General features: G+C 36.0%; 1 protein-coding gene and 1 pseudogene across 1 annotated transcript in view; one reads left to right on the top strand and one right to left on the bottom strand.

Moving 5' to 3' along the window:
- The window catches only part of MMP16 (matrix metallopeptidase 16 (membrane-inserted)), a 293,161-nt gene extending 278,068 nt beyond the window's left edge, over positions 1–15,093 (bottom strand). Inside the window, exon 1 of the mRNA XM_011937076.1 lies at positions 14,681–15,093. Within this exon, the coding sequence (XP_011792466.1) occupies positions 14,681–14,812 (132 nt within the window). The 5' untranslated portion in view covers positions 14,813–15,093. The remainder of the gene's footprint in view (positions 1–14,680) is intronic.
- Positions 14,829–15,131, top strand: part of LOC105508336 — a 192,298-nt pseudogene continuing 191,995 nt past the window's right edge.

The following is a 15,131-nucleotide window of genomic DNA, read 5'->3' as shown; positions in this document are numbered from 1 at the left end:
ATGTACAGAATCCTAGGTTGAGAGGTTTTTTTTCCTTTCTGTATTTTCAGGATGTTTCTCCACTGTCTTTTCCTTGTATTATTTCTGACAAGCAATCTGCAATTATTTGTTCCTCTATATGAAAGGTGTCTATTTTTCTCTGTCTGCTTTTATGATTTTTCTCTTTATCCCTCATTTGTTCAATTTGATTATGGTGTGCCTTACTGTAGTTTTCTTCTTTTTTCTTTGTGCTTGGGATTCATCAATCTTTTCACATCTGTGAATTTATATATTTTCCATCAAATTAGGAAAAGCGTTATTCTTTCTATCTCTCCCTGTTTAAGAGACTTAAATTACACGTATACATGTTGTATTGGCCTGTTCTCACACTGGTGATAAAGACATACCCAAGACTGGGCAATTTACAAAATAAAGAGGTTTAATGGACTTACAGTTCCACCTGGTTGGGGAGGCCTCACAATCATGGTGGAAGGCAAGGAGGAGCAAGTCACGTCTTACATGGATGGCAGCAGGCAAAGAGAGAGTTTGTGTAGAGAACTCCCCCTTATAGAACCATCAGATCTTATGAGACTTACACACTATCATGAGAGCAGCATGTGAAAGACCCTTCCGCATGGATTCAATTACCTCCTACTGTGTTCCTCCCACACCACAAGAAAATTCAAGATAAGATTTGGGTTGGGGACACAGCCAAACCATATCACATGTATATTAGGTAATGTGCAGCTGTCCCATATCTCACTGATATTCTGTTCATTGCTAAATTTTTGTTTTGTGTTTCTGTGAATTACTTGTATTTCTGCAACCTAAAGTTTATTTTTTTCTTCATTAATGGGTAATCTGCTGCTAACTTCACGTTTATTTTTAATCTCATATATTGCAGTTTTTATCTCTACAAGTTCAATTTCAATCTATCTTCCATATATCAACTTTTGGACATAAAGAATATAGTCATAACTAATGTTTTAATATTTGTATCTGCTAATTATAACATCTGTGATATTTTTGAATCAATTTAAATATATACAATTTTCTCCTAATTAGTGTTTTTTGCTTCTTTGTATGCCTGACAATTTTTTATTATATGCTAGACATTATGAATTTTACCCTGTTGGGTGCTGGGTATTTCTGTATTCCAATAAATATTATTAAGCTTTGTTGTGAAATCAGTTAAGTTACTTAGAAACAGTGTGATTCTTTCCAGTTTTCCTTTTAGGTATTGTTAAGCTGAAACAAAGCAGTGTTTAGTCCAAAGCTAATTATCTTTCATAACTGAGGAAAGACACTTCTAAGCACTCTTCCCTTTGTCCTAAGAAGTATGAGGTTATCCAGTCTGGCTGAAGGGAGCAGGCACTATTGCAAGGCCTTCATGAACACTAGGCATGATTCCCTCTAGCTGTTTTGGTTGATTCTTTCCTTGGCAACCCGTAGTTACTTCATAGGAAGACACAGATCAGTTCTCAAGTGCATACTCAAGGGGAACCCTGGGCAGATCTCTGGTGTTTCTGTTCTCTGCAGTCCTTTTCTCTCCAGTATTCTGAATGCGAGCCACCTTGGTCTCCTTATATACTCAGCTCCATTCCTTAACTCAGAGTCTGTCCAGCTCAACCTGGGTTCCACCTTCCTGGTGCTATGGCTGGAAACTCTCTCAAGGCAGCAAGTTGAGATAATCCTAAAGTTCTTTTATTTGTTTTCCATCTCTCAGGGATAACTACTTTATTACCCAAAGTCCAGTGACTTGAATATCATTGTTCAAACATTTTGTCCATTTTTTGGGACAGGATATGCATACCTCCATTTATTGCATTTTATCTTACTGTACTTCACAGATAATGTAGTTTTTACAAAGTGAGGTTTATGACAACCCTCCAACAAACAAGTCTATCAGCATCATTTTTCCCACAGCATGTGCTCACTTCATGTCTCTGTGGCACATTTTGGTAATTCTCACAATATTTCAAAGTTTTTCATTAGATGATATCTGTTATGGTGATCTGTGGTTAGTGTTCTTTTTCTTTTTCTAACACTTACCAAATTTATTTGACTATAGAATGTTTCTGAGAAATGTCTTGTAGCATTAGCTTCTGAAGAACATACCGTGAGATATGCACTAAAACAGAGACCCAAAAACTCACCTAGGGTTCTAGAATTAAAAAATACAGATTCCCAAAGCTCACTCTATGTACTAATCTCTGATGTACTGTAATTGTTTCAGAGTGCCACAAACTCTGCCCATTTAAGATGCCAAACAGTAACTAAGTGTATGTGTTCTGACTGCTCCACTGACTGGCCACTACCCCATCTCTTTCCCTGTCGTTGGGCTTCCCTATTCCTTGAAACACAACAATATTGAAATTAGGTCAGTTAACAATTCTACAATGGCCTATAAATGTTTAAGTGAAAGGAAGAGTCATACATTTCTCACTTTATATTAAAAGCTAAAAATGATTAAGCTTAGTGAGAAACCACGTTGAAAGCCAAGACAGGCCAAAAGCTAGGCCTCCTGCACTGAACAGTTAACCAAGTTGTAAATGCAAGGGAAAAGTTTCTGAAAGACATTAAAAGTGGTACTCCAGTGAACACACAAATGATAAGTGAAATAGCCTTATTACTGTTACAGAACAAGTTTGAGTGGTTTGCATAGACCAAACCAGCCACAACATTCCCTTAAGCCAAAGCCTAATCCAGAGCAAGACCCTTACTCTCTTCAATTCTATGGAGGCTGAGAGAGGGGAGGAAGCTGCAGAAGAAAAATTGAAAGCCAGAAGTGGTTGGCTCATGAGGTTTAAGAAAGAAGCCATCTATGTAACCTAAAAGTGCAAAATGAAGTAGCAATGCTGATGAAGCAACTGCAGCAAGTTATCCAGAAGATCTAGCTAAAATAATTGATGTAGGTGGGTACCCTAAACAACAGATTTTCAATATAGACAAAACAGCCTTATACTGGAAGAAGAAGCCATCTAGGACTTTCATAGCTAGACAGGAAAAATCAGTGCCTGGCATCAGAGCTTCAAAGGACAGACTGACCTTCTTGATAGGAGCTAATGCGGCTGGTAACTTTAAGTTGAAGCTAGTGCTTATTTACCACTCTAAAGATTCTACGGCCCTTAAGAATTATGCTAAATCTACCCTGCTCTATCAATAGAACAACAAAGCTTTGATGACAACATATCTTTTTACAGCATGGTTTACTGAATATTTGAAGTCCACTGAGACCTACTGCTCAGGAAAAAGAGATTCCTTTCAAAATATTACTGCTCACTGACAACATACCTGGTCACCCAGAGCTCTGATGGAGATATACAAGGAGATTACTGTTTTCTTCATGCCTGCTAACACAACATCCATTTTGCAGCCCATGGATCAAAGAGTAATTTCAAGTCTCAAGCCTGCTTATGTAAGACATACATTTTGTAAGGCTATAATCACTATGCCATACATAGTGATTCTTCTGATAGATCTAAGCAAAGTAACTTTAAAACCTTCTGTAAAAGATCTGCCATTCTAGATGCCACTAAATATCCTCATGATCCATGGAGGGAGGTAAAAATAACAATATTAATTATTCCAATGCCTATCGATGACTCTGAGGGAATCAGAAGTGGAACCTGAAGATCTGACTGAATTGCTGCAGTCTCATTATAAAACTTTAATGAATGAGGAGGCTTCTTAGAGATGAGCAAAAAAAGTGGTTTCTAGAGATGACATCTACTCCTAGTGAAGAAGCTATGAACATGGTTGAAATGACAACAAAGGATTTAGAATATTACAGAAACGTAGTTGTTAAAGCAGCGGCAGGGTTTGTCAGGATTGACTCTAATTTTGAAAAATGTTCTACTGTGGGTAAAAATACTATCGAACAGTATTGCATGCTAAGAGAAATCTTTCATGAAAGGAATAGTCAATCAATGTGGCAAACTTCACTGTTGTTTTAAGAAATTGCCACTGCCACCCTCATCTCCAGGGCTATTACCATGATCAAGTTAGCAGCCAGCAGCATCAAGGCAACACTCTCCAGCCGCAAAAAGAGGACTTGCCAAAGTCTCAATGGTCCTTTAACAATTAAGTATTTTTAATTAAGGTATGTACATGCTTTTTTAGGTATAATGCTCTTTCACACTTAATAGAATATAGTATAGTGTAAGTAAAACTTTTATATGCACTGGGAAACCAAGAAATTCATGTCACTCACTTCTTTGTGAATTTCTCTTTATTGCAGTGAGAAAACCAAACCAGCAATATCTCTGAGGTATGTTTTTACTTCCTTCAGAGGAAGTGAGAAAGTAGAAAAGATTTTTTAAAATCACCTAGATTTTCACCTTTGTAAGTTGGTTTAGAAATAGTCCTTCTTTGATAAGGTAATAAACAAATTATGTGAGCATTGAAGGCTACATACAAGAACAATCTTAGGGCCTGAAGATGTTTTTTACACCTGTTGGTCAACCACCATGTTAGAGTTTCTATTCTCTCTACAATAAAGGCAACAACCAGCCATCAGGCCTATTTTCAAACAGTAAGGAGGAACTCAGTAACATTTGAGACATCTGATCCATCGCTGGATTGATCTATCTCTGAAAAATGTCGCTTTATATTAAACTAAATAAATATTTTAAAAACAATAAAATAAATATATTTCCTTTTGGCTTCTACTCAATAGATGCAATATATGAAAATAACAAAACGCCAGAATTCATAAAACATGCCAGTCATACACATACAGTAGCCATAGACCTACACATTCCTCCCTGCAGGGCACTGGAACATCCATCTCTGACAAAGATTTTTCATTACATTTTCTGTATTGTTCAATTCTTTTAATCTTAGAATGTAACCGAATCTTCCTGAACACTTTGAAAATCAGATTTAATGGTAAACTGCAATATAACAAATAGTTGAAAAATAAAATACTACAATTTAATATTGTATGTATTTAAGATTATACCATACATGGATTACCAATTATGTAATGATTTAGGTAACTGTAAAACTATAATGAGTACCACAAAACAATCTTAAATCAACCAATCAAATCAACAATACCCTATTCAGTTTTTACTCCAGATAAGACTGTCTGCTCAGGATATTTTTCCACTACACATATTTGTTACACCAATTTAGTTTGGAATACAAATGATGTTAGTAATGGAACTGGATCAAATTATCCATACTGGGAACCTGGAAGTTAATTCTCATCTGTATTTATTTGTTTGGAAGCCTGGGTATGACAGTCAGCCTGCCCGCTTTGATTTTAGGCTATTCCACTTCAGCACTTCATAGCAATGTAACCTTGGCAAGTTCCTTAACCTCTGAGTTGCAGATCCATCACTTGTGTAACAGAAATCGTCATACCAACTCACAAGGTAATAATAAGAATTAAATGTGTTTATATATGAAACATTTAGAACACTTATTAGGCACATAGCTTGTGTTTAACCAACGTTAACTAACATTGTTTTTTTCATTGTAATTAAAATTCTGTGTTCAAATAAATTCCAGGTATTTCCATGTTGCTGGTTATTTGGACCTTTGTTTAATCAGAATATAATGGCAGAATGTAGGTGTTTCTATGCTCCCAGTTATCAGAGGGAATTCAGGGACTGAGACACCATATTATTCCTACTTACAAAGGAGACTGCTTAGCAGTGTCTGGATGCTGTTGTTATAAAATCCATGCTACAGACAGGCAATAAAGATCACATATCCATTACATAAATGGCCCAAACAAGGCAAAGGCTACTTAAGCAATTTGCCTGAGTCACCCATGGAGCAAACTTCACTCAATCCATCATACATAAGCAAAACAATGAGTTATATGAATAGCACTGTTGTAATACAAGGAATACCCAAACCTCCAAAAAGGATTTTAGTCATATCCTAGTAATGCTCTTGACTTAGTAGTGCTCTTGCTCTCTTCTGTATTTGTTCTTGATTTTATATAAACCATTGAGTATACATTCGTTTCTCTAAGCTATTTGAAACTATTTTACTTCATTAAAGATGACAGAGGGGAGAGGTAAAAATGTGACTTTTCATAATTTTTCCCAACTTCTAAGCCTGAGGTCCTGCAATATAAGTACAATATGAAGTTCCTAAGATGCCAACTAGATGAAGCAAGTAGAGTATGAGAAAAGGATCTGCAATTGTTGAGAGTAAAGAAGGAATGAATGCACAGACATTAGAACCTAAAATAAAAACAAATTTCTAATTATTATAAACAATGAGAAATTACTAACACATGGTAGGAATTCAACTGTGAAAAATTCCCATGGATAAATGCCTCCACTGACATCATTCGGGGTCTGACTGCATCAGCCGCATGCAGAGGCACATGCCTACATTCCATTGACATCACATCAGGTGCAAGCAATTTGGGGACATGAAACGAAGTTTATAAAAGTATCCAGCTTCCTCCTAAAAATGGCAGTTTATTCCTCCTTAACTTAAATGTGGTTAAAACAAATAGTGTAAGATTCCATTTCAGTGAGTAGTTTCTTTGGGTCTCTTTGGTCATTTGAATACATCACGCTAAGGACTATCTCTCTTGAGAACATTTATCTGTTCTCAGGGTCCATGATTTACTTCAATAATCCATATCTCACTTAAGGGCCTAGACTAAAAAACTTACAAAAAATCTTAGTGATGGTTACGAGTAGCTTATAATATTTTAACTAAATGCTGGCGTGCCCTAATGCATTAGCAAGTGCCTTTGTTATACCCCAACCTCTCTCAGAGGTCAAATAATAATCTGCTCAACTAAAAACATTTCATAGGCTCCTATTAAAAGAAACCACATCGTTTCACACTTTTGTGGATCATTTCTTACATATTTTTAAAAGGAAGAATAGGTTAAAGCTGTATTTTAAAATCTGCTTTCATTGAAAAGTATTTATTCAATAAGGACTTATGGTAAACATTAGAAATTTAAATCACTTTAGTCTTATGAGCTTTTAAAATTGGATTTTTTGCTACACATAACCTAAAAGGCGTTATTATACGAAATTTATTCCACCTCTAATCTATAAAACCACCATTATTTCATTAGTCATTTTAGTTAAAACAGGAACACCAAATGCACCTAGTCACTACAATGTATAGGTTTTGACCTATTGCACACCTAAAAATAAGAGAAATGTAGAGCGTTCCTGCATTATAATATTCTTTGTTATACTGCCATGCCCAGAACATTTTTCCCTAGAGAAGTGCTAATTTCCTTCTTAGTTCATCAAATATGTAATCACTGGTGCCAAGTGGCTCTCAGTAAACCAGCTTACATCTTAAATCGTGAACTGCGTTCATTGATTTATCCAAAATCTACAATTGGCTATGATTCATTTTGCAACATCTGATTGCACCTAGTATCTGTCCTTGATTTTAAACCAAGTTCTTCCAAGCCATTGGAGTCTTTAAACAGCACAATAGCTCCCTCTAGCCTCTTTTTACATACCACACCAAGAGGTCACATTTAATCAAAGGTTACAGGTTACACTTACTCTCTTGGCTCAGCTTCTGTCATGTGGCTCATCAAGCTATGCCACTATCCAAACCTAAGGATGCACAATGCCAAACAGTTGTGGTGAAACACCAAGCAAAAAATATCCATTTAGAGTGCTAAATGACAGGAAGCAACAATCAAATATGGTTTCATGAAGAACCTCAAATCTAAAAATAACTTCCCCAAGTAAATGCAAAATAAGGCAAAAGAAAATGTGACTGTCACATATATTATTACTTAGTATTTTGTCCTTGTAGCATGAATTTTTTTATTGTTCACATAAACTACATATTTGATAAAACAAATGCAATCTGATTTTTCATACTCAAAATCAAATATGTGGTGAAAAACAAAAAAACCCTCAAAGAACACATGCCCAAATTATTTCCCACAATGGGCAAATGGAGAATACAGTATAAGCACTTTATTTCACTACAAAACATGTTTATATTTATATACATATACAGAGAGACAGATTTAAATTTTGAGACACTCCTTCCCAAAAACTGTTAAAACTTAGATTTTGAACTTATTCCAACTTGCCTTTTTATGACTGAAGTACCACTTGTAGACGGTATTTGTTTTTCAACATAGCACTAAATTATGTTTTTAAAATTAATATTTAAGGTTTGCTACCTTGGCCAAAACTAGATTTTAAAATTACATATCATTTGCTGCCAATGTATTTACTGCTCAGCAGAGGGCTAGGATGATCTCCAAAATGGAACACCCTTTGGAACTACAGATGATAACACATGTTAGATTTAAGCTATACATTCTGTATTTCCTCATTACAGAAAATTATTTCAGAAAAAAAAATCTGAACTATCTACCTTTGTGATTCAGTTGTTACCAAATTTACAGGGTCAATATTGCATTCCCCACCCCCTTTGGCTATATAAACTAAAGCTTCTAGGCTTACTACTATCAAATTTCAAATTTGGAAATGGCCTCAGTGACAGTTTAGTTCACATCTCATTTTTGTAGATGAAGGTATCAAAGAAATTACATGTTCAAGTTCAAAGCCAGGTTAGTGAAACAAGCTGAGTTAAAAGCCCACCTCCTTCAACTTCTCCCCCAGTGCTCAATTACACTACATTGCTAGCTATCTTGCCATTCCCGATGTTATATGGATATGATCTGTTTTTCACTAATTTTTTTATTACTGTAGAAAACACTTTAATTTATTTTTCAGTCCATTCTTATCCCTCCCAATACATAATTTTTAAAAGACTTTTTGGTTGTTGTTCACAATTTGAGGTACAACAGAGCTGGCCTAAGTTTCTTATTGAATCCTGCCCATATTATGGGAAGGAAGCACCTGGGGTTTGATCCAATTAAAATAAAAAGGCCTCCTGAATTATAAAGGCCTATTTATTTTCTATGGCATTAGAAAAGATGAACAGATTTCAGCGAACCTAATGTTGTAAAAGAAGGTGTGAGCTGAACTTGATATTCTATGATAGTAACAGATGACAAGACAAAATGTGAAAATCACATTCCTGAACTAAACTAAGAAAAACCTACAGGAAGAAAATGTACTGATGTTAGCTTGGTTGATTTTCAGTACATTATATTTTTAATAAATGGAAAGGTGTTTAAATAAAATCTTCCTAGACCAGTTGATGTGTCCTAACCTGATAGATGTTTATGTCATTAGATGCTATGGTGCCAATTATCTCCTTATCAACCTTTATTTTCTAGTAATAATAATGACATGTGGCTAGATGTGGTGGCTCATGTCTGTAATCCCAGCACTTTGGGAGGCTAAGGAGGGAGAATCACTTAAGCTCAGGAATTTGAGACCAGCCTGGACAACATAGTGAGATCTTGTCTCACTGAAAATTAAAAAAAAAAAAAAGCAGGGTAGGGTGGTATGTGCCTGTAGTGCCAGCTACTCAGGAGGCTAAAGTGGGAGGATTGCTTGAGCCCAGGAGGTTGAGGCTGTAGTGAGCTATGATCATGCCACTGTACTCCAGCCTGGGCAACAGAACAAGATCCTGTATTTAAATAAATAAATAATAACAACATCTACAAAGTATTGAGTGTTCAACTATGTGAAGGCATATTTCAAGCTATTAAATATATATATATATAATATATACACATATATATGATATATATTTACTTAATTGTCCAAACAACCCTATGAGGCAGGTACTTGGAGTATTCAGATTTTACAGACAGTTAAACTGAGGCTCACAGAGATTGACTAATTAACCTGTCTCTTACTATAAAACTTGCAGACAAAAAGGATGGAATTAGAACCCAGGCAGTCTAGTTCCAGAATATGTGCTCTTAATTACTATATTTCCACACAATATAAAATGAATTGATGAGTATTATTATATTCAAAGATATTTAAATTTTGATAGAAAGTCATATGAAAATTAACTATCAATTTCAAACATACATGCTGAAAGGTCCAACACTTCTTGAAGGGCTGTAAAGAAAGAAATATTTCTCTTCCAACGCTGAATACATGTAATACATTAATTCAAGTGTCTATTTTTGTTTTTTTGGTCCCAAAATAATTCCAACTGGTCCTCTACCAAATAGTCTGAACAAGTACATTTTGAGTAACTGACATAGGTCAGTAATATAGATTTACATACAGTTATTGATTAATTCAAATAATTATGCCACTAAACAAGTGCCCTAAAATTTTCTTATGTTAATAACCTTAATTAAGAAAAAGTGACAACTTCACGTTCATCATTTTTAACCTGACTCCACAGATAGAAAAGCTGTCACTGAACCCAGCTGTATTCTTACTTGGTAACAAAGTGAATGAAAGACAAAACCCAGCTGTATGGAGAGGGATGAACTTGGACTATTGCTCTCTCTGCATTTCTTAAGGGGAAGTAGGAGAAAACACACTTCATATGCTTATCTGTAATGGTTTCATTAATAACCATAGCCCTGAGTGACCCAGCCCAGGCAACTCTGAACAGAGAAAGGCGTAGTCCAGGTGGGACATATAGGAGAAGCTAGACAACCTGAAAACAATTGAGCCTCTTGTTCTCCTTGTCATAGCTTTGGGCCCTTATGAGCACCCTAAACAGCCAGCATATTTGACAGATTTTGTTAAACCTGCAATCTTGCAGTACATAAAAATCTTGATGAATCAGTCATACAGCCCCTGTTGTTGACCAGTTATAAACTGCTACAGTGGAGAATTATAGGCTATATTCAGGAGACAACCTTTACTCAAGAAGGCATGGTACCACCATTCTTCCATGTCCAAATGAAATAATGCATCTTGATTTTTTAAGCAATCAAAGAACAAGAGAAAAGCAAAACAGTGTCCCAACATAAGACTGTAAAATTCTATAAAATACGACTTTTTATCTCTGAAATATCTCATGATCAATTATTACCAAATTTATATGCAATACAAAAGTACCCAATGCAAATTCTGACTTTTTAGGTACATGCAGGCAAACCTGACAAAGGTGAATAAATTTTAAATCAGTTAAGTAAATATATTGCAAGAAAAATTTAGGAAATAGTTATACTCAATTCATATTTGTCATAAAAGACCCCTTTGAAATCTAAAATATTCTGCTTTCTTTAATCAGGAACAACAAAATCAATTTTTGCCTTACCAAGACTTTTTTGTCACAAAAGACTAATCATTTTATGCTTTGATATATGCATCATTTAGAGTTTTATATGTTTTTACTTCATCACTAAATGGGCTTGAAAAATTTTTCTGAAAAATTTTTCCTCCCTGGAAATGTACACTATTGTTTAGAAATTGATAAGGAATATGTTGCTCACATAAGTAATATTTGACAAACTATTCAGAGTTGATGATACGAGAGGTATTACTATCATGAACTACATTCTGTCTCAAATTTCATAACAACAATGCTCACAGCATACCAAAGAAAAAGCCACAGGATCATGAGCATCCCTATATGAGATAGCTATTTTAGGAACAAAATGATTTTTAAGACAGTAGATATTAAGTAATAATTCTTTATTAATAATTTAGCTGCTTCTGACCAATGAACACCTCTGATTCAGACTGCTGTCCAATGACAACAGTTTTTGACTTTTAGTTAATATTAGCAGTGTTCCCTTGCATCATGCTAATTATCACACACTGAAAGACCAACTCTTAAAAAAGGTATCCAATGATATACAGAAATCTTTACCTAAATGAGAATATACTGAAGATTTAACATTGAAAGTGTTCCACTTGAAATGAAAGTAGAGCAATGTACTGAATCTCTTCCATAGTACTACTCCTGGTAGTGTCTGACCCTTTCTCAGTTGTAAGAGATGTTCCTTTTTGCTTCTTAAAAGTAAGCTAAACAAACAAAACCAAATGCACTATCTTTCTGTAACAGGATTTTATAACCATATTAAAAATATATCTCACTTCGATAATTGACAATTCCACATATTTATACTCTCAAAAATCAAACAGGAAGGAGTTAACATGACTACTTCTAGCCAGCCACCCTACTCTAATCCCCCACTTTCCGGAAAAATATACAGTCTTAAACCTTAAATCATAGAGATAAAAAGAATGGGGGGACCACAAATTGTTAAGTTTAGTGATGAATAAAGCAATGTAATCTTAGTTGTCAGCATAAAAAGCATCCCTCTGAAGCTTTGTTCCAACTATAATAACTTTCTGTGCTTACTGAAAAAAAAAATTTTATGATCATATGAGCTTCATGCATGACTGATATCATTACTGTTTATTTTAAGGCTGTCCTTGAGAATCAATCAAATAAAACATTCCCAGTGTGTATGTTTTGCCACCAGAATGAGGAACACAATGTAAGTGCCTCTTCTGGAGAGGAAGTGATGGACCATTCTTCCCATTAGTGTTTCCTATCAAAAAGAAACATCAAATAGAAGCGAATCAGGCAGCAATTTATGTCAGAAAACATCCTGTCATTCTGTGTTCTTGACAATATTTTCATCTCACTAGCAGCAACTCTTACGATCTAAAAAAAAAGGGGGGTATCATTACACATAAAGAAGCTTATAAATCCAACCAAAATGAGCTCAAGAGCTTAAAAACACTATTTGGGGATAACACAAACTATGGTATATAATCTGCTCTAAACCATTAAAAATTTCCCATTTTAATAAGTAAGATTTTAAAGGACTGAGATGGCACATGACTTCTTATCTGTCATGCTTAAATCTGTATAATAAATATGAGTAGAATAACTTAAATACTCTAAAAATGGGAAAATAACTATTTTCTCCACAAACATAAACCATTTTCCCCACACATCTTAATGAAGAAAGATAAGGGGTCATTGGAATCCAAAATTAAAGAAATTTTTTTAGTACAATCATAACTTTTTCTTGCATAATAATACCTGAACTTACTGAGGGATTCCAACATAAAGAAATACAATCTTTCATGTTTAGTCTCACGAAAAATCTAATAATCATCAAAACTCATGTTACCCTAATCTCTGAAAGCAAATCTAATACTTTCCTAAAGCAGGTAGCCATCAGTCCAGGCTGTCTTTCCCTTCCCTTAGTCAGAAAGACACAACCTTGCACTTACTTTTACCGCCTCCCCCACACTCCACCTCACCACCATCACCACCAATCTGAAGCAATAGGCCCTTCTGTTTATAACATTATAAATAACAGCTTGCCACTTTAATTCCTCCAGCCTATGAACTAATCCTTCATTTCAACATTAAATTATCTCTTGATTTAAATGTTAGGTACAAAAATGCATCTTTGGCACGTAATTCCAAAAGTTCAAATTTGCAATCAAAAAAGTCTGGACTTTCAAGCCCCTTTCTCTTTTTATCCAGAAAAAATAAAGTTGTATTTTTCAAAGGGTTAAACCTTTTTCGTTTTCAAATTGGGTTTTTTGTGTAATTTATTCATACTTAATATCTGTAAAGGTCTTTAACTCTTTTGATAATAGCTCTTACTTTTTCAAATACTTTTTTTCTGTACTAACCATCACCTATTACATGAAGTCCTAAGAACAGTTTCTATAAACACAGCTATATTCAGAATATGCCTTTACACATGGTATTTATTATGTATACTCTGTATATCAATTGGTTACACGAAGCATGTTCAAATACTGTGCAACAGGTCTTGATATTGTGTAAACACACACTCCCAACAAAATGACAATAAGCTTTATAATATCAACAATATAAGAAAAAAATCACATTATTCCTTAAAGAATTATTTATAATTCGTTTGAAAGATCAGAGGACATCAGATCTAATCAAAAGAAGTAAATGTTACTAAGGCCCTCTCACTGGCTTTGCATCCCACCGTATATGTGATAAAGTTGTGTTACAGCCCAAGTGTATACACGCTTTAATTGATTTATTGCACATTACTGGCTTCAGTGCCGACTTGATGACAGGAAGAGTACTTTGGCAGAGGTCTGACAAGTCCCTATCCTTAAGTTCCCTTTTGCTTTGTGCCGTCTGTTCCCAAAGCTATCAAAGTAAAGCAAATGACAGTCTAAAACCTCCCCGTTTTGCCACGAGAGTGTGAAATCAAATTAAAAACACACCTCAAAACTATTACATTGGGCCAGGTTTATTTTCAATTGGCGAGGGAGGAGGAAAGAAGACACTTAAAAAAGAGATGGATTTCATGTCCTCTGTGTAGCCAGATCTAGTTACAGTGTATTAAGTTATGTCTAAATGAAAAAAAAGACTCTCAAGTGTTTTATCACAAAGTAATGTTATTAAACACATCTAATGTTCCCACGCTTTCCTCCAGATTCTCTGATTTTTAACCTCCTTTGTTAGGCATCAAACACCGGGAGAAAGATTTCATGAACAATACCTAGGCAGCACATGATGCCAGGGAATTAATTCTGTCTTCCCTGAGCTGTGTATCCATCATAAACTCAAGCTGCCTTATTTAGCTACACGGTTGCTATATGTAGGACTTCCCTTCCTTGGGTGAAAAGCATGGACTGGCTACAATTGTGTCTTTGAGCGCGCAGCACCGTGCTTTGTGCTGCCGGGGATAACGGATTCTGGGTCTCACACGCATCCGTCACCTAAGACACCCTTCACTGAACCAGGGTCTAGGCAGCTGGAAGGGAAACAATATGTTGGGACCCAGGCTGGTCTGAGCTACAAGGATCCCAGGAGTGAAGGAAATGTTTCAGGGAGCAGCCCAGGCAAGGGAGGAGGAAGAAAGCCCTCGCACTCTTACCTCCACATTGAAATACTGCTCCGTTCCGCAGACTGTAGCACATAAAATCCAAAGCAAGGTTTGCAAGAAAAACACACCCGAATGATGCACGAAATCCAACCGTCTTCCAGTGCTGAATGTGAGTAAGATCATAGTGAACTGTGCTTCAATGGATGGACGAGCTCCCCTTCGTTTTCTCCCTCTCTCCCTCTCCCTCCCTCCCTCGTTTCCTTTCAAAAAAAAGTCCTCCGGGTGGGTAAGGAGCCTGCAGGTTCACCCACAGCCGGGCAAGGGGAGGAGACAGGGGCCCCGCGCTCGGCAGCCCCGGAGAGGCAGCGACGAAGACAGGGTCAGCAGTAGTTCCTGTTCACCATCCTCCGGGGTCAGTCACCGGGAACGTGGCGCCCAAGTTCACCGGCGGTTCCGGCTCAAAGCGCCGAGTCGTAGCCGCAGCAGCAGCAGCCGCCGCCGC

Source organism: Colobus angolensis, unplaced genomic scaffold (genome assembly GCF_000951035.1).
Source record: "Colobus angolensis palliatus isolate OR3802 unplaced genomic scaffold, Cang.pa_1.0 Scaffold16, whole genome shotgun sequence".
Lineage (NCBI taxonomy): Eukaryota > Metazoa > Chordata > Mammalia > Primates > Cercopithecidae > Colobus > Colobus angolensis.
Note: the sequence above shows the minus strand (reverse complement) of the source record. Positions and strands in the feature narration are given on the sequence as shown.